Source organism: Conger conger, chromosome 11 (genome assembly GCF_963514075.1).
Source record: "Conger conger chromosome 11, fConCon1.1, whole genome shotgun sequence".
Classification (NCBI taxonomy): domain Eukaryota; kingdom Metazoa; phylum Chordata; class Actinopteri; order Anguilliformes; family Congridae; genus Conger; species Conger conger.
In genome coordinates, this window is record NC_083770.1 from 22893093 (window position 1) to 22912473 (window position 19381).

General features: G+C 42.9%; 1 protein-coding gene across 2 annotated transcripts in view; it reads left to right on the plus strand.

The window, feature by feature from the left end:
- arid3c (AT rich interactive domain 3C (BRIGHT-like)) overlaps positions 1-19381 on the plus strand; it is an 83024-nt gene that overhangs the window by 38327 nt on the left and 25316 nt on the right. For both annotated transcript variants that reach the window (XM_061259535.1, XM_061259536.1), the window contains one exon: positions 14143-14215. In XM_061259535.1, the coding sequence (XP_061115519.1) occupies positions 14143-14215 (73 nt within the window). The remainder of the gene's footprint in view (positions 1-14142; positions 14216-19381) is intronic.

The following is a 19381-nucleotide window of genomic DNA, read 5'->3' on the forward strand; positions in this document are numbered from 1 at the left end:
AGCACTACAGAGTGGCGGAGGATAAATACAGAAGGTGAAGTGACTGGGGAGGCCTCCACTGCTCTCCCTCCAGCCACAAATCCATTCCTCGCCAAGGCCACGCTCATTTTATTTTTCCATAAATTAATGACCCGGCAGCTGGAGCCAATAAATCAATGCTGCCATTTAACAATGCGCCGCTGGTTTTTGTGTCTTTGCTCTCACCTCGTACCGCAGGTAGATTCCATATGCTGTTTTCTGTCTTCTCGTTATTGTCAGATTCAGCCGGATTCGTTTCATTATTATCTTTATTTGCTGGCGAATCAAGCTTATGGTTGAAATGTGTTTTTGATAGGCTAGTAGACAACATGCTTTATTTTTGTTTTGGGTACAGTTGCTCACAGATTTTGTGATATTTCACTGAACATAGCAAGATCTCACTTACTCGTGTAGATGGTTTTGTCCCAGGAAACTTGTCTCATGTTAGTTGGGAGACGCCTGTTATGAGTTTCCTACGAGGCACTGGGTGATGGGTTGACATGGTAGCGTGTTGTAGCAGAGATGGCTGCTTCAAACTGCTAAATTAGTGTAATTTAGTATCTATTGCTCAGGGTTGTTGCTGATACCTCTAGTCCTACCACAGGAGACATTCTAGGCATTCTCTTTCACTGCATGTCATCCTCAGCCTTCTGACTTGAAGTTTAACATGACAGATTGCTGTAAGAAAAATAAAATCAGGAGCTCATTTATTCTGGGATTTGTGTCGGTTTTCAGTTTCAGATACTGTACAGTGCAGTCACACGTCCATATCCTTGGATCTTACGAGGACTACCTTTCCCTATAGCCCTTTCTATTCCCGTCTGTGGAGCTCCCCGTTCACTGACAAACAATTCAGACAGTTTAAATTATCAGACTGTTCAGACTTTCCTCATAACAATTAAAAACATGTAACATTAAAAAGGTTTTTTGCAAAAGGGTGAATAATAAGTCATCTGTACTGAGGTCATTTGTCAAATTAAGGAATGAGTACTGAAGGATTTACTGTCAAGGTCTTAATGTCCCAAAAAGGCGGTAGTTATCTTTTTTTATATCTTTATAAAAAGGAGTTACATCTTTATTTTTGTTCCCACATCAAAAAAGACCTCATTGCATGCATTCAGTATCAGATTAATGAAAATCTGTAACATTAAACAGAGTCTGAGTATCTGTTCAGTGCTAGCAGTAGCGTGTGTAGTGCAAGTTGGCATCTTGTGCTTGAAAAAAAAACCGCAACAAAGACAAGTATATTATTTTCATGTGCAGATGTGCTTTGAAAACACATCTTGCCAAATTATAGTAAAGTAATGTGGCTCCAAATGTAAGTGACTAAGCTTGTTTTATTAGCATCACTGGTCTGCCAAGGACAGTTTGAGAACAAAATGGTCTGAACCCTAATTTCTGCTCAACACTTTCTGCTTGATTAAACATGAATGACTCCCGCACACCGTATCTTCCAGTAATCTTGTCTTTTATTTGCGCTGACATTTCAGCAAAGAATCTGCATAAAACTGAAAACCATCAAGTCTTTATTATAAAATATACAGTATATACAGTGTATGTATACACATATATATATATATATATATATATATATATATATATATATATATATATATATAATCATTGTTATTATTACTTTGGATTTCAGCATATATAATTTATGGTTGCATTTCAGAGTCTATCATGAGTTATTTTTAGCTTTGTCAAATGACATGTTAATAGACAAGGAGAGGTATTTAATTTTGTAGCTCTGCATCCCACATAATGATAGTGCTTCTCAGGGAAAACCTTTAATGTGTATTTATGAGCAATAAGTATTCCATTTTGGACATCTCTGATTGTGCTCTCTGTTAAACGCTTGTCAGCATAAACACACATTAATTCCCAGCTCAGAGGCACATTATAATAACCCTTCAACATGGTGGGCGCTAGCTCGGCATCTGCAATACACATGGCCGTCAATTATACCAGTGCTACAATGCTATGGGATTTATTCGCCTGATAAGTCATCCAGCGGTTGAGGAACTATAAGGACTAAGTGAAATGGCACTGGATATGTGGCCATTATCTTTAGTAGTCACTTTACGAAACGTCCCCATTGGGTTATTCTATCAACCCTGTGATAATGTCTCTATTTCTCGGTCTCAGGTCCTCATCTATCACCTGGGCGTACAGCCGACATTACACAATGCTGATAAGGTTTATATTGTGACTCTTACGTACTCAGCATTCGTGGAAGAACTTGTATTTGACTGAATTTGCGTCCGAGTCCCATTTTCTGTGCTGGTTTCTCTGTACAGCCAGTGAGCACAACAAAGTAATAAACCAACTTCAACATTCTTGGGTTAGTTCAGTAGTGACATTTGAGCATTTGTTTGTCTGTCATGAACAAAAAACTTGATTTATTGTTTCTGTTAACTGCACTGTATTTGGTTAGGTGCATAACTTTCATGCAAAATGGACGTATACTCAAATGGGCAAAATTCATCCAAAGACTTGACACATTTATTTATCGTTTTCAGAAACAATAGCTTGCTTTATTGGCCATAATGCCTGGCAAATGTTGCCCGGGTGAGTGTGTATGACGTAAGACACATTTTCAAACTGTTTTACAAACACCCGTCTCAGATACAGTGGCCTGTATTCAATCAGAACTTGTCCCTAACCCTTTCACTTACAACTAGACGTAGGCTGTGTTTTTTATTCTCTGCCAGTTTGGCGAGTTCAACAATCACAAAATCGAACTCTTCAACAGTTTTGTGATGAAAAAAGCGACAAGTTATGTGTATGTCAGTTAAAGACTAGCGCTGTTTGAATCCTAGCTCGTGTTAGCTCAGATAAGTTCTCTGTCGCCATTAGGAAGCCGTCATAGCCGAAAGGCCTTGGTGTGAATGCATTGTCCGGAACTTGTTTAACTTTTTTTTCCACAGAAACCTTGCCCTGCTGGGAGAGTTTTCAGAGTTTTCTTTAACAGACCTGAACTTGCTTCCGTCTGCCGACCATTTAATCACGCAGCACAACTCCGCCTGCAGCCCTTTTACGTAAGAGAGCCTTTCAGGGTAAACATAATCCATCAGCACACGCCCAATACACATGTCACATTAATTGTATGAGGGAGGCAATTTGTGGGCTGGCCAGATCTACCTAGATCTTTGAATTTACATCCTGGCTCAATAGGACCCCTCTGAATCAAATTAAGGGCAGTGCCATTGTTCTGCTCACCCAAGGCGGATTAAATGTCTGGGGTGGCTTATCTATCAAGATTAGATATCCTTATTATTACAGATAATACCCGACAGCTTGAATTATATGTTGTAAACCTGGTTTCACAAGAGCACATGAAATGACCGTGTGAGTCATAATTAATTTTGGGCTGTGCTGGGAGATGACACAGTACAGGTCTTATTTCTGTTTTAATTACTGCTAAACCACACAGGATATCTCCGGTGATAAGAGGCTGGAAGAAAGGACAAAAAGAGGCTGAATTGGTGGCAAAAATGATTTATTGTACGCTGTATCGGACCTCTGAGCTGGAGGACATGGGGCTTTGAAGTGCCGGAGATGAAGGGGGTGGGCATTACACTCTAACATCTGAAGCCTTGTAATGAAGCAGGATGGCATTGTGTAACAGGGGAGAGAGAGAGAGAGGGGGACAGAGAGAGAGAGGGAGGGAGGGACAGAGAGAGAGAGGGAGGGAGGGACAGAGAGGGGAGGGCAGAGAGAGAGAGGGAGGGAGGGACAGAGAGAGAGAGGGAGGGAGGGACAGAGAGAGAGAGGGACAGAGAGAGAGGGAGGGAGGGACAGAGAGAGAGGGGGACAGAGAGAGAGGGAGAGAGGGACAGAGAGAGAAAGATAGAGAGAGGGGGCAGAGAGAGAGAGACCGAGACATTTTGACTTTTAAGTCTCCTTTGTTGCAAAGAATATAGAAAATACATGAGACCTGTACGTTCACAATATCCGAATACCCACTCATACACACACCCACACATGCACACAGAACAGGGAAAATAATAAAATAACTAGAGATGGAGAGAGAGGGGGGGGGGAAGAGAGAGCGAGAGATAGAGAAAAGGAGAGAGAGGGAAAGAGAGAGATGCTGAGTGCTCTTTATCTCTTGACCTGTACAGACAAGGCCTACAGACAAAAAGACAGCTCATTAGTGACATGAGAACCAGGAGGGTGTGTATGTGAAACCCAACAAAGCTTTTTTTCCACCATCCATAGTAGGCGTATTCCAGCCTATGTCTTGAGCACATACTCTACATACACAACTGTGTACTGCTGTATCATTTACTGGGATCTATACTGGGGTAGAGGTATTATTTTACCAATGATCTCAGTAACATGTATGAAGAAGGAGTGGTGCGTTTTTGAACTTTTTGGGCTGTTGGTGATGCCGGGCACTGTTTTGATCAAGTGTGGTGAAACCCAGCAGATGTGTGCTAGCTCTTTTTTAGATGCAAAAATTAATGATAAGGAACATTGTATACCTTTCAATTTGAACCGTTAGGGGAGGAGGAAGCTCGCTGTTTTGATCTGTTAAAGTGTTCCATTTTTAGCAAAAAATAAATTAATAAATACAATAATGGGAGCAAAGTCTAAGTAAACTTTGCACCAAATATATCAACGCAACCCTGAAAATAACAGTAGCATAGAACCAGGGAACCATGAAGATGTATTCCTGAGACAAAAAGATAAAGTAATTGAGAAATAAATGGCCCTCCTATTGAAGACTATGAAGGTCTGCTCTCATTGGTAGAGCTGTGCTTGCGCAGGCAGCCATTGGCCGGCTGGCACTGTCCGTGCCGCATGACTGCAGATGTTAGGCAATGTGAGAGCGGGGGGGTGGAGCCTGGGTGAATGGGTGTCGCTATAGCGATATCAAAGAGCGAATGCGTGTAGCCCCAGGATTAAGAGAGGGCAGATTTAACAGCTCGCTTTGAATTTGGCCCCGACACCTGTCCAGCTCAGGTTTCCTGACCCCCCCGAACCCACCCACCCTTTCCGCTGCCCAGAGCTCTCACTTAAACAATGGCTGAAGGGCCCTTCACTCAACCCTTTCTTCAGTCACACAATATATACACAACAACATGTGGATAGTTGTGTTTCAGTTCAGTGAAGTGTGTGTCACACACACTCTTTGCTCAGGGAGCTGCAATAATGTTCCATGAATTGGCATGAACTAATGTAGTTGTTACCTACTGAGTAGTTAATCTGTACAGCTCTGTTAATGTATTGGTACATCATTAATTCAGGTGAACAACTACATTAGTTAAGTTAGTTTTCTAATTTATAAATTTCATGTAATAAATATGTTAGGTAGTTGTTAACAAATGAAAAGTTAATTTCATGATTAATTAATGTATTTGTCCATCATTAATTAATGTTTCCAACTACATTAGTTAATACCGATTCATGAACCTTATTGTAAAGTGTGACTGTATCATGTAGCATGCTACAGTAGACATGGTCTCTCCCTTGTATTTCCATCTGTATTTCCATATTCAGTAGTGTGGGATTAAGTAGACATTGCCTCTGCTGTTTGTAGTGCTGTAGTGCCGAACCGCCGTTCAGGTTCTGAGGGGCCACCTGTAACGTGAGCCCTTCTGCAGCCTCCTGTTATTCTGCCTGCACTGGAACGGGGGAGGGGAGGGTTGTAGACCCACCATTAGCGCTTCTCTTGTTAGTAACTAGCAAATAAAGCTGTACACTCCCCACCCAGCTACACGTCCAGGTTGGGCCTCAGCAAACCCTCTCTCAAAGGGCCCCTCCCTCTGATTACGAGCATAAAGAAGTCCCACACCCTCAATAAACCACGTCTGAGATGGCCGGGGGCAACAGGTTCACAAACCTCTCCCCCGTCTGGACTTATTTGCAACACCAACCAACCAACAACAGACAAAAAGATCAACAAAGTTTAGAAAAAATGTGGACCAAGCCTTTAAAACCTGCATGGTTGCCTTGGCGATTAAGTGAGGTCATTTTACCTTACTTCATAATTTTTTGTTAGGAACTTGAAATTGATTTCCCATTTTTTATTTAAAAACTCGGAAGTGTAGACTTTTGAACCTCATGGAGTCGTTGTAGTTTGGCACCGTGCTCACTGCATTATTGATTGCATCCAACCAAGCTTTTGCCCTGAGTTTCATTCTCTCACACACATTCACGTTCCAGGTGCTTTTTAATTTAAATTGGTGTTTCTTTCCCACTGGTTACAGGTTAAAATGAGTGCTGTTTTTCATTTGAACCTTCTGCCTATGCAGCCCAAGCTACAGTACAAAAACAACAGTTAGCTCTGATGACAGTTTATTCTGCTTCTTACTGCCGCTTACTTTAGAATTTAGTTGTTATTGTACCGTTGTACAGTAAATGATCATCTTTTGCTCGCTATGTAATGATCTTGCAAGGTCTGAAAACCATTCTACCTTCCCTTGTTTTTAAAAACAGTGTCAGTTTATTTCCAGTGGATAAGACGTGACCGTATAATTTCTGCTCTCTTAAAAAATGCCTTAGGAAATAAGGAAGGTCACTGAGCCCTACAATAAAATCAGGATACGAGCTGTAATACTGAATTATTGATGCAACACGGACATAAAGAAACTGCCTCTGATCATAATATATAATTCATGTGGTCAATCTCCAGTAGTTCCAAAAGATTAGCTGTATTTTGCCCTTACCATAATTAGAGAGGGGGCAGGGAGCTTTTTTCCTTTTAAAATGCTTAAATTACTTTGTGGTCATGCTGGATCTAAAGTATCTTAATTATGTCATATAAGCCAATCATCTCCAGAAAATAAATGAACCCTAAGTGGAACTCTTAGCAGGGGGAACTTTGGTTCACGAGAATCTCAGATGAATCTAAAAATAAAGGTAGTTCCGCATTACGAGGACCAGATGTGGGGAAAAGGAGCGGGTGGATATCAGAGAAAAAGCTCTTGTTAATTTATTTCTGCTCGTTTGTTGCGTATGCGCTACGTTACTCCTGTACTGCCCGTCACATCTGGAGCTCTGCGAGTGACAAGTGTAAATAATCGGGAGAACAGAGAGCTTGGCTCAGACGTTGTGTTTATGCCTCGGTCACCAGCGGCGGAGGGGATAGCTGTTCAGTAAGGACATGGGAGAATTCGCACAGTGTGCCAGTAATTTTAGGTGCCGCAGGTCACTGTGTCAGGAGAGGCCACACGCACGCATGAACACCAACTCCTGTTAAATGAATATACAAATCACACTGGCTGTAGGTGATGTAGGAGCTGTGTGCAGGTCCTGGCACCAGCTTTCTGTTCACCAGGACTGCGTCTGGAGCACTGCAGCTTCAGAGGTAACCTGGAGAATCTATGACCGTTTAGCGACCACAGGCCAAATAAACTACGGCCATTTTACTTTGCCACAACTTAAGTGTCACAACCTGGCTGCAGGAAAGAGATGAAGAGAGTTAAATAGAGATAAATAGAGAGTTAAATAGAGAGTTAAACAGGGCCAATCACAGGTGTGCCTCAATTAAAGACAGCTGTCCCTGGCCTCGCCCACCAGCCTCCTGTTCAGGACCGCAACAAAAACCTGGCCCACGGACCAGCAGAGCCGTCACGTAACAACGTTCTTACTTTGAGGCCTCTTAGGAAATGGTCCGTTGCACAGAAGAAACTTGACGAGTTATCTTTGTTGAAGAGTGAAATAAGGATGGTGGATAGAAAGACAAAAAAAAGTGACAAAAGAGAGCAGTGAGTCAAGAGGAAGAGCAGGATACTCAAATCTGGCCCTCAAATCCTTAAATTAAAATTAAGGACACATACAGAGGTGTACAGTCCAGGGGTCGGGAAGTAAAAGTTGTACCATGTGTTTCGTCCACCCATCAACTCAGCCAGATGATTTTACTCATCAGTTCTACCTCCTGGCTGAAGAATTGTGCTAATTAGCAAATCCTGATTATTGGAACAAAATCCTGGGGAGGAATTTTACTTTCTGAACCTGGATTTTCCAACATGATTGATTTTCAAAACATCTTGATTGAATCCAGGCCTTTATTCCACAAGCCTGGTTTCCCTCTGAAGGTAAAGTAAAGTATGTGAACCATCTCATGTTGGAGATTTGACTCATCTGCTGTGGCAGTTAGCAGAAGAGTGCAGCTGCCACACTGAAGCTGTGTTGAGCTTAATACCCTGCTTCTGCGATATGGTTTTAGAGTGCACTTCACTACCGTTCTTAGAAGTCAGGTCTATGTTAATGGTCTAGTTAACTAATCTAAGTGAGACTTTTCATTGTCAGGCTCCGGTTCCATTACAGTGATTTACTACAGCAGGAATCATCAACTCACGGTCCCCGACAGCCGAGAACTGCTGATTTTCCACCCTGCCATTAGCTGAGAGTGAGGTGTGAAGCCAGTTTTAGTATTATAGTTTTATTAACTAGATCTCTGCGCTTCCTTGAGCAGCACACTCTGTCTCAGCTCTGACGGGAGGTTACCGCCGTGTCTTCATTTCCCTGGAAAATACGAGAGCGCATTCCACCGTGTTTACTCTCAAAGCAGATACGTGACACACACCCCAGAGCGCGGCACGAGGGGACATTTCGATATCGTCCTGTAAAGCGCTGCCCGCGAACTCCGTGTGTGGGGGTTTACACGACCACATTATGTGGAGGGGGCCGTTTACAGGACGGAGAGGAAAGCCAGCGTTAATCTTCCTGTCTCTTATAACATAACGATTCATGTGGTGACGGCGACAGCTTCATTGGAACGATACGTTTTACAGGCACAAAGGACCATACATCCCCACGGTGGTTATTTCTGTTGTCATTGGCATGGCCTGCATGGGGACGTTTATATAAGTATTTATCCGCTGTGGTAAAACGCTTGCCCCTGAGCCTCCTTGGGCCTTTATTCTCCCACACGAGTGCAGTCGTTCGGCCCCAGACTGGGCCCGGTCTTCCTTTACGTCTGAAGGGTGGAGAGGACAGTGATTGTCCCAGATGACAGCCTCTTTCTGCTAAACTTAAAGGACCATTCAGCAACAGGGTTGTGATTCTTTTACAAGAAGAATGTTCTTAACAATACACTATTTCCAGTAAATGATTGTGCAACTTCACACCTTTTGTGCATATGTGCAAAACAGGTGCTGGATCACTGTTCAGAGAGATATTTATGAAAGCAAGAAATGCTTTTTAAGGGGTCAAATACTTAATTGCTTTGGATTCAAATACTTTTTTATGCTTTACTGAGCTTGTCTGGTGTATTGGAACCTATTAAATACTCTCAAAAAGTGTAAACCCCACTTCCTTGTCCTCTTGATCCGCACCAGACAAGATCAATCAAGCACAGAAATGTATTTGAATCTAAAGGTGTGAACCTGTACAGTATTACGTCTTATGGTGGAGCAGGAGGGTTTGTGATTGGCCCAGTGTGTGGACAGGGCTGCGATGACCATAGCTGAGGTGACTGTCTGAGAGAGCGGGTGGCAGGCGGGGGAGAAGCCTTCCCTCTCATCCAGCTGCCCCGCATCGCTCGACAGAGGGCTGCAGGGGAGGGCCTGGGCACTCCACACACGGCCTGCACCAGTAAAATAACACTTAGCCCTGCCAATACGCGGTCAGACTCACTGCCACTTAATCCAGCCCATCAACTCAAGTACCCGGCTAAATCCCATTAGGAGGCGCTCCCTCTCTCCCTGCATCGGGAGACAGAGAGATCGGCCTCTTCATATTAGCTTACACATCTCATTATGTCAGCTCGGTGTGGGGGGGGGCTGGCACAGGGCCAGCTGGAAGAGTGCCAGCATGACCAGGCGCAGTGACGGCCATCTCTAATTAACTCCCCATCCCTCGCTCCCTCGCTGCCTCCCTCCCTCCCTCTCCCTCCCGGTTCACATCCGTCCGTGCGCTCTCCGTTCTGCCCCCGGGACTGGGAGAGCTCCGCCCGGCTCCTCTGCGCTGCCTGTGCCACACACCACTACTCCAGCCTGGGGACGGGGGGGCTGTTTGATTCATTCTCCTGTCAGGAATAACCCCCCCTCACTGTACTGATGGCGCTGACAGAATCACTCTGCCACAGTTCTCCTGTACTTACGCACTCACGCTCTGAAACGTGCCTTTCAGACTGCAGGGTGCAACCTACTGTTCTTTAAGTGTCTACTTTTAAGCCCTCTTGTTTAGTTTTTAAGCTTTTTGGCTTTATTTTATAAGCAGTTGCAGATTAGTTGAACACCAATCAGGCTTTAGTTACTTGTGCAGAGGAAATATCTATACATGTATGGCAATGGAGATAAACAAATAAATCGTAATAGTATTAGCTGTAGTTGTTACAGTAATAATATCATAACCATAGAATAATTTAGTAATAATATCAAGTCGCTTGCCACACTCTAGGGCAGTTGTAAAGATAAGACAGTATAGAGAGCAATACTGAACAATTCAGTTTGTCTGAGGATTGGCGAGGACCGTATCAGTAAAAGATAATCTCTTACGTGAAGTATAGTAGAAATTAATTACAGATTCATCTCGTGAGCCTAGCAGCCATTGCCTTGGCATAAAATGGTGGCAGCTGAAGTAAGCTGTGGGTCTAGGTGTCAGGTGTGCGCAGAGAAACAAACGTTCATAAGGACTGCAGACTGCTGGACTGAGACACTGGAGGGCAGAGCAGCGCTGACAGTTTGACCAGAAACGGTTTCCACGCTCGGTGGTAACAAGCCTGTCCCTCGGTGACCCACCTTTCTCACGCTGACGGTCCCTGGTACCCAGAGGGCCAGCCACAGCGCAGGACGTACCTCTTCATTTGTTGCTGTCTTCCCCACAGAAAAATAAAGAGCAAAAACAAAGGAGCAATGAGAACAAGCAAGGCAAACAAATTTGCAGTATCGGTGGTAAAACTGAAAATGTATGTGTGTACAAATGCATATTGGAAAACATCCCTATCAGGAGAAAGCATGTAGTGTTATATGTGCTGAGTGTTTTTCATTACTATTATTATTACTGTGAATACCTTCATTTAAAATTTACAAAGGCAGTATCAGGAAAGCACTGGCTACAGTAATTCTTTTTGCCCATTTTCAGTGTACAGGGAAACTGTGCCTTTTTATGTCTGGGACTACATAAGCCTCCAATGATCTGCATTCACCTCCACTGTTTTACAAGCCTGAAAATATAAACTGAAGATTTGCAATACATTCCTTCAGGAAGCCGCATAAGTGAGCGCATTTATTTATTTATTTCTTTATTTATTTTATTACTGGATTAATTTGATTGTAAAGAGCTCCCTCTACTGAGTTGTGGCAGAAGCAGCTGTGTGCTGAACACTCGGTAGTGGAAAGAGACCCCACGGGCACTGCTCCCGCTAAGAGCTCTCTCAGGGTCTGGAGTGATGCCCTCTTCTCACGGTCACGTGTGCGTTATTTAACACAACCAAGAAAAATAATGGATACATTGGCACTTTGTCCAATAGCGGTGTTTTGAGCTGAGCTAAATTTTAGCAACAAAGCTTTAAGCCAACTCTTTTACATCCAAACTTTGTCATGTGCTTATTATCATGTTCTTTCTATTGTTTGCACAGGCACGCACACACACACACACACACACACACACTCACAGAGAGACTCGACCGGCTTCACACACGGCGGACACACAGTGCGGAGGGAACACGCGCGGTCACACTGGAACGTTCCGCTTTAAAGACACTCCGGGCGAACAGAGGATTTACACCTGGAGCAAAACACGGAATAAAGTGATGGATGCGCCGGCTCTCTGTGTTTAATTTTCCCCGCTGAAGGACAAGGAGACCCTGTAATGAATTTTCCGCTGGTTAATATTTAATGTGCTTGTGGACATTGTGGTGTAAGGTATTGTGACATATGGCCAGGGAGCTATCCCTCTAATTACTCTTCTATTAGCTCTCCTGGCCTCCTGATGGGCAACACGGCCAACTCAAGTGTCAGTCTTACATCACTTCCTGCCCTAATTAAGTCATAATTCAATGGGGAAGATATCTGCTACTCGATGAAATATGTATCTTAAAAAAATGAATTTCTTTCACAATCAGTGAGATACTGTTTCCTTTCCCAGTAACTTGCCACCAGATAATGAAAATGAGAAAGCTTTGTTGTCAGAAGGTAGATATACAGTGCAACACATTAACCCTTTGAGAATCAGAACTGGCAAAACCAGTTAATGGATGAATAGGTCAGTCATCTGAGCCTCTGTGGTGCTTCATCTCCTGTGGACAAAACCTCTCCAGCCTACATATTAATCTCTGCATTACTGCGTCCTAATCAGGGCTGCCACATATAGCTACAGAGAAGTGATAAGAGCCCTCTCAGTGTTTGCAATGTTTAACTGCTGAACAAACATCGGCTGCTAATCGCTAGCATAGCAGTCCCAATGTTTCCAAATACAAGCCTCAGGACTGCATCTCTCTTTCATATGCGTGTGTGTGCGTGTGGATGTGCATGCATATAGATGTGTATGTGTGTGTGTGTGTGTCCATGCGTGTAGATGTGTGCTGTGCGCGCATGTGTGTGTATGTGTATATGGATACCTAGACGTGTGTGTGTGTGTGTGTGTGTGTGTGCGTGTGCGTGCGTGGTCACGATTTAGTCAATCTTTGATTGATTGATTGCAACTTTTGCTCAGAAATAAGTACTAAGGGTAATAAGTCAAGGGTTAGGGTAAAGGACACAGCGTGATCGACTCCAGGTCTGTGCGTATATAATTGATGGAAATCTTCACACAAAAAAGCACTTAGAATGTAAGTGGGTAGATTGCAGTTACTAAGTGACAGTGCTGTGTAGAGGCACATTTTCATCATTGTTTCACCGAGCAATTACATGACAGATTTTTTTTTGTGTGCAAATTATAGTAATGCACATCAGTCACTCTTTCCCAGATTCCTGGCTGTAGGTGCTTCTGGTATCCCTAGGACCGGTGACAGCTAATACACTCCTGAATGATCGGCTATGATCTCTGGGGTCTCATTCCTGCTGCCCCACTGTTTCCAAAGGTCACCTCTGTGCATTTTCCTGTATCGATCAGGGCGCCTGTTAACATGGCTTGTGACTTATTGGAACTGAGCGTTGGGCTAAAGTGTTACCATCACAAGTGCAGTCCTCTTCGCCGGCAACAACAACACTGGCCCCACAACTTCACATCTGAGAGGTCTTTGGACCGAAACGTTGACTTAATTAATGGAGAGATTCCCATAAAATGTGCAGGAATAATTTGTTTGTTTGAAGATACAGTGATGCGCTGCTCCTGATTTGTCCACAAAATATTCAAATATTGTCCAAATGACACAATAACCTAACAAATTGGCACATGGGGAGACATTAGACAAAGAAAATAAAACCCCCTGTTGTTGCCAAGATAACATCCACACAGCTCTTGGGCCCTTGAGCAAGGCCCTTAACCCCACATTGCTCTGGGGGGGATTGTCCCCTGCTTAGTCTAATCAACTGTAAGTCACTTTGGATAAAAGTGTCAGCTAAATAATACATTATTTATTATGTATTTTCTGAAACCAACTGCACTAGCGCCGGTGATGAACATCTCTCAACAACACCAGGAAGTGGGCTTCAGAAACAGCCGCTCGGGCTTGCCTTGAGGCTGTCTCCTGTTTTCACCCCTCCTGTGGAGATCTTTAAGGGCCTCTCTCTGTGGTGGAAACCCCAGGCACTCGTGGAGAAAATCTTTTTTTCCTGAGATTGTTCCTTGGCCAGGGCGGCTGGCCTCTCTTTGTGTGGCGGGAGATGTGCCCTTCAGCGCCGTTTCCTGAAGCGTTCGCACTCCACCTGACGTCTTAGGACAGGCCAAGGTCAGGGGGGGGTCAAGAAAAGACTGAAGGAAACGCCCCCCCTTACAAACACGGCGCATTTGTTATCATGTTGTCTTCAGCCGTTGCTATTTCAGTGCCAACACAGCTGCGCAGTTCATACTTGCTTTGTAAATACAACATTTGACTTGTATTTGATCCTTATGAATTGCAACTGCTTTGCAAATCTGTTTTGCAAAAACGTGATAAATCGGTTGAAATCTTTTCTCAAGTATTGTTTTTTGTTCCGATGTATGTCATTGTGATCTCAGTCCCAACCTTTTTGTTATTTTATTGTTTTGTTTTGTTTTTTAATATAAAGTTTCTCTTTTTTTCAGTTGTATGAGCTGGATGATGACGAGAAAAGAAAGGAGTTTCTTGACGACCTCTTCAGTTTCATGCAGAAGAGAGGTGAGTACTCCTGAGATTTTCATTATTATTATTATTATTATTATTATTATTATCATAATGAGTTTGTTTTCAATAGCAGTGGTAGTCTTTGCAGTATTTCTATATGTATTTTATTTATTTATTTAGTTAGACAAATTAGCAACCGTAAACACTCATCTGTGTCCAGTCGGTAAATAAATATTTTTTACATGTACTTATTTCTATTTGAAGCAGTCTTGGGATCCATCACAATCATGATTAACCAAAAAACACAACAATTCACAAAGGGTGAATTGTTGTGTCCTGTACAAACACACTGATACGGTAGTTCATACACCCAGCTTAACTCCGCTACCAAGCCGTTTTACAGGGCTTGTTCTGGAAAGTTCTGAGTTGTCTTGCAGTCGGCCTGGAGCAGCCCCGGTGTGGTAGTCTATAGCGAGGGCTTCAGTAATACCATGGCTCTGCTTTATGCTATTTGGCCAAGGAGCCGGCTGTTTGTTTTACAATCGCCCAGAGAATCCGCAAAAACAGCACAGAAGGGGCCGACCTCGCCAGCAAGGCAAAGGCGACTTCCTGGAATTATGTTGCCCTGGCATAACGTAATCAGCTCTGGGCTTTATTGCGCATTGATGGGGATCGCCGCAGCGCGTTCCCACAGCAGCCTGCTGCTGCAGCCGCGAGGCCCGGCTCCTTTATTGGGGAAGTGGATGGGATTGGAGACCTTGCATAATATCAGGAAGTTGGCAACCCAAAAGAAGAAAGGGACACAATGATGGAACTATTTTGAGAAAACAGGACTTGCGTGGAATGTTTTTGTAGCACGTTGTTTTTTTTATTTTTTTTTGTTTTTTTTGTGGGTCACCGTGCATTTTTGGCAGAATTGGAGCTCACAGCTGTGTTTTTAGCTGAGTAGCTTTGGTGTTTGTATGGCACCGATTTTGCGGTTGATTTGTTGTCCAGTGTTTCCGATCCAGTTTCTCTGTTGTTTGCTAAGTTCCCATAGATAACCCCCCAAAAAACACTACACATCATCACTCATTCATTGTAAGTATCACAAAAGCTTTTTCCATGATGAATATACTTTACATTTATATTACATATAAATATAATTTTACATTGTTCTGACACTTCAAAGAGTTGTTTTGAACCAACGGTGGTGAAGTGCTCTTTTTGAAGCTAAATGAATAAGGAAATCTTATTTTATTCATATGAAAACAATGCACAATGTTCTAACAGTGGATTTCTGGGGTGCTGTCTCTCAGATCTTGAAACGGCCTTGAAAAGACATTGTATGGACTTACCAACCTGGCTAAAAAATGGTTAAATAGAGATTAAAAGCTCTGTAAATATGTAAAGTATGAAGGAAAACACAGTTTTTGCTCATGGCTTCATTCCAGAGGAGGCTATTTGCCCTGGGGTGTTTGCATTCTGTTGGGATGTAATTAAGTCCTTTAAAAAGAAAACAAACAAAAACTTCCCAAATTTAACTGTGAGCCCAAGGTGTGATCTGAGCAGTTTTAATCGCAATTTTCTCATCATTTCCCTCGCTTGTTTAAGAACAAAAGAAGAGGTCAATTTGCTGGAAAGAGAAATGTAATAAGTTTGTTTTTGTCTGTGTAGAACCAAAGGGCACATGTACAATGTCACAGCTGGAGTTTAAATCGATGCGCTCCGTGCCTGTAAATCAATCCCAGCTTACTGACAGACTGGGTAAAAATTTGAATGAAGGGAGTATTAGTTGAGACTTGCCGGCCCTTTTAGACCACTGCACATACATCTTAGAGAGGGCTTGCTCAATAGCACGGGGTATTAATCACTTCTGCTGAACAAAAGTACTGTGAATTCCTTCTTCTAGCGAGCTGGGAGGGGGGGGGACCTGAGTCTTAATCCATTAATGGACGCCGGAGCTTGGGGTGCGAGCAGCCCTTCCCCTGGCTTTGAGTCTCCGCTCCACATCCAGCACCAGCCCATTCAATAACCAGTGTTACGCAGGAAAACATTTTCACAGAGTTGTTTAAGAAAACTTGGATCTGAATTAAAAACATTATTATATTTGAATTACCCCCACATAAATTTCAATGTTCAAGTGAACGTTTTGGCCTATGGGCAGTTTGCTTAGCTTTATTAACTTCAGTTTTGGTTGACTTTTACTTTAAGAGAGGAAGGGAGGAGGCAAAATATTTCCCTTTTATTCCACTGCGCATTAATGGAGAAAGAATTACGGAGAATACACGGTACAGAATACATTTATTGTTGAGGTGTTTTAATACATTTTTTAGTGATTTGTTCTTGAAGAGTGGCACAGGACTGGTCAGTGGTCGATCCCTGGACCTGTCTCCCAGATGGTCTCCTGGGACAGGTATGGATCGCTGCTGTTTTTCAGGGGCCGATGGCTCGCTCCTTTGGGCTCGCGACAGAGAGCCAGTTAGCTGAGCTGGGTTTATCAGAAGCGTCTGCGCTTCGTCTCCTCCATAAACTTAATCTGAGATGGCGGTTGGCTCTTGGTGATCGACGCATCTTGAAAACGTTGCTTTCATTCGGCCGGTGAATAACCTACCGGTGAAGCTGGCCGTTCCCTCCAAACCCACGCCGTCTTCAAAACCCCTCACATTCAGGGTGATGTCAGCCGTTAATATTTTTATTTATTGTGTTATTTAGCTGATTATCCAAAGCGACTTACAGTTGATTAGACTAAGCCGGGGCCAATGTGCGGTTAAGGGCCCAGCAGCTGTGCGGATCTTATCATGATCACGTTAATGATTGTAAATTGGAGGTGTCTAAGGTCGGGGAAGGCAGTATGTTGGCCTCTTGTGCAGCGGAAGCCTGGCGGGTCTGTCGTGTCTTGTGATTTGATGACAGCAGTGCAGCAAGCTTATTGTCAACAACATCGCTGTTTCCCCATTGGCTAATCCGCCCAAAACAGCCTACGGTGAGTCACTCCCCTGTCAGACGCCGGCGAGTGACACGACTTAGAAAATATGCAAATGTGCAGAACAACTACCCGCCCAAAGCGCGCTTTGTCTGACTCATACGCTAACAAGCTTTCTTAAATTCTCCTCAGCACGAATATAAGGCACGAGCATGAAAATTACTTTAATAACAATTCTTATAATGCTTCATACCATAGTTATAATCCCCCAAAAACGTTTTGTGTTTTGTGTTTTGTTTTGTTTTCATGTGATATCACGCTCACACTGAAGTGAGTCTCTGTGGAGAAAAAGGAGCGATAGCATTGGCGTGTAAGAATGCTAATGGCACACAGTTGTGCGGGGGGACTTCAAACCCCACATCTCTTGAATTCCATCAGTCCGTACTTGCACCAACACGTCACTGCGGCGTGCAGACTCTCTCTATCCCGCCTGCATTTCACACATATTAGCACGCTCGTGTGAAAGCTACCGAGCGCTGGGACCACCGTTTGACCGGCCTTTTATGAGCTTTTTACCTCCTTCTCACCGCCATGTCATTCTCCTGGAAGAGCATTTCTGGAGTAAAGCTGGCTGTTTTTACAGCTGATGAGCAGGCTGATATGCCATATCTGCCACCTGATCTCTGTTAGTCTCTTACCATCGGGGGAAAGGCCGCAGCACTAATAAAATATAAAGAGAGCTGATTTATCGCTCTCCCTCCCAAACAGCCATCTAATATCCACTGTATAATCTCCCAGTAACTCAAAGACAAAATTCTTTCATTACATTCTTGTATGCGGAATAGTTTGCAGGATCACTTTCAAAATCATTTGATACTGGATGTTGCCTTCTACAGTATTGAAGCCATTTGTTGCAGTTTTTTGAAAACTGCTCAAAATGTATTAGTCACACGGACATGCATTGGCTTGGTTTGCTTTATAAAGGGAATACGTGATTTGTTTAAACTTTTTTTAGGCCACAGGACAAGCAACCCAGACTGAATTTGAAATTTCATGTTTTCCTCACAAGATCCTTGTTTTTTTCTCTTGTGAACTCCTGAGTTCTGCTTTACTGGAGAAGAAATAACAACAGCTTTACATTTTATCAATTATTATTATTTTGTATTGCACTTTTTAGAAAGATGCTTTACAGAGGGCAAACATCAGGCCTGAACCCCAAAATAACACATTTTGTATGGTCATGAGCATGATCATGAGTGAAAACCTGTTCTATACTGGTAATAAGACATCAGTATAAAACATCAGTAATACTTGCAGTAATCAGTAATATATGCAGTTCTCCGGTAAACCCTGTGTTTCAGACTCTTATCCACCATTTGGGGAGGGGGTACGGGAGTGGGAGGGGTACAGGAGTAAAACGTGGCAGCTGGCCGTCTTCCTGATTGTTGTCACATTCTTCATGTGTGATGTAACCGTCAGTAAATTTGAGGGTCTGTTCTAATTGGTAGACTCATCTCACCAATGGCTGACTCTTAAGAGTGCGATATATTTGCCATTTGCTGCCATTTGGCATGCTGCTGTTTGTTGTTGTCTTTAGGGGAATGTTTTACAGGTTAACCTTTACATATGCAAGGCAATTCTTCAAATGTCTGAATGTGTTATGAAAGTCTTATAATAAAAACTAGACAGCACTAATAGTGTGTTGAAGGCAATTGTACCTGGAAGCTTGGCATTAAATGATAAAGATAATAACTACTTCAAGATACTCATTAAATGCACATTTTACTTTAAATTTTAGTACAAATGTCAGGTATTACTTGGCCAGAATGTTACAGTGTAGAATGTCATGTAATGTAGAGACATTTTATGTGGATTTTGCAGGTAACGCTAATCAGTGTGAACTATCTACATTCAGAATTATTCTTTAAATACCATAAAATATAATTTCAAGGATTATTAGATTGGAGTTAAATTAAATACCACACTAGATAAAAAAATAAAATAACACATCATTTGAGCTGATATTTCCCTTGCCTGTAGCACTCCAGAGAATGGGAAGAGGGGGAGATGTCCAGTTGTCGTTTTAGTAGAGCTCTAAAATAGGCTGACCTTTACTTCTTTATTACAGTAGCCCACGCCACATTGGTCTACATTCGGCTATATGAAGCAGCCATATGAGCCAATCAGGTCATTGATCAGTGACACCACCCTGGATTGTATTTATAACCAGGAACGGTGTGCGTGCCAGCAGAATTTGAGACTTAACTTGATGTTTGACAAGTTGTTCCTCTACTTACTCTTTATAAATCATACCT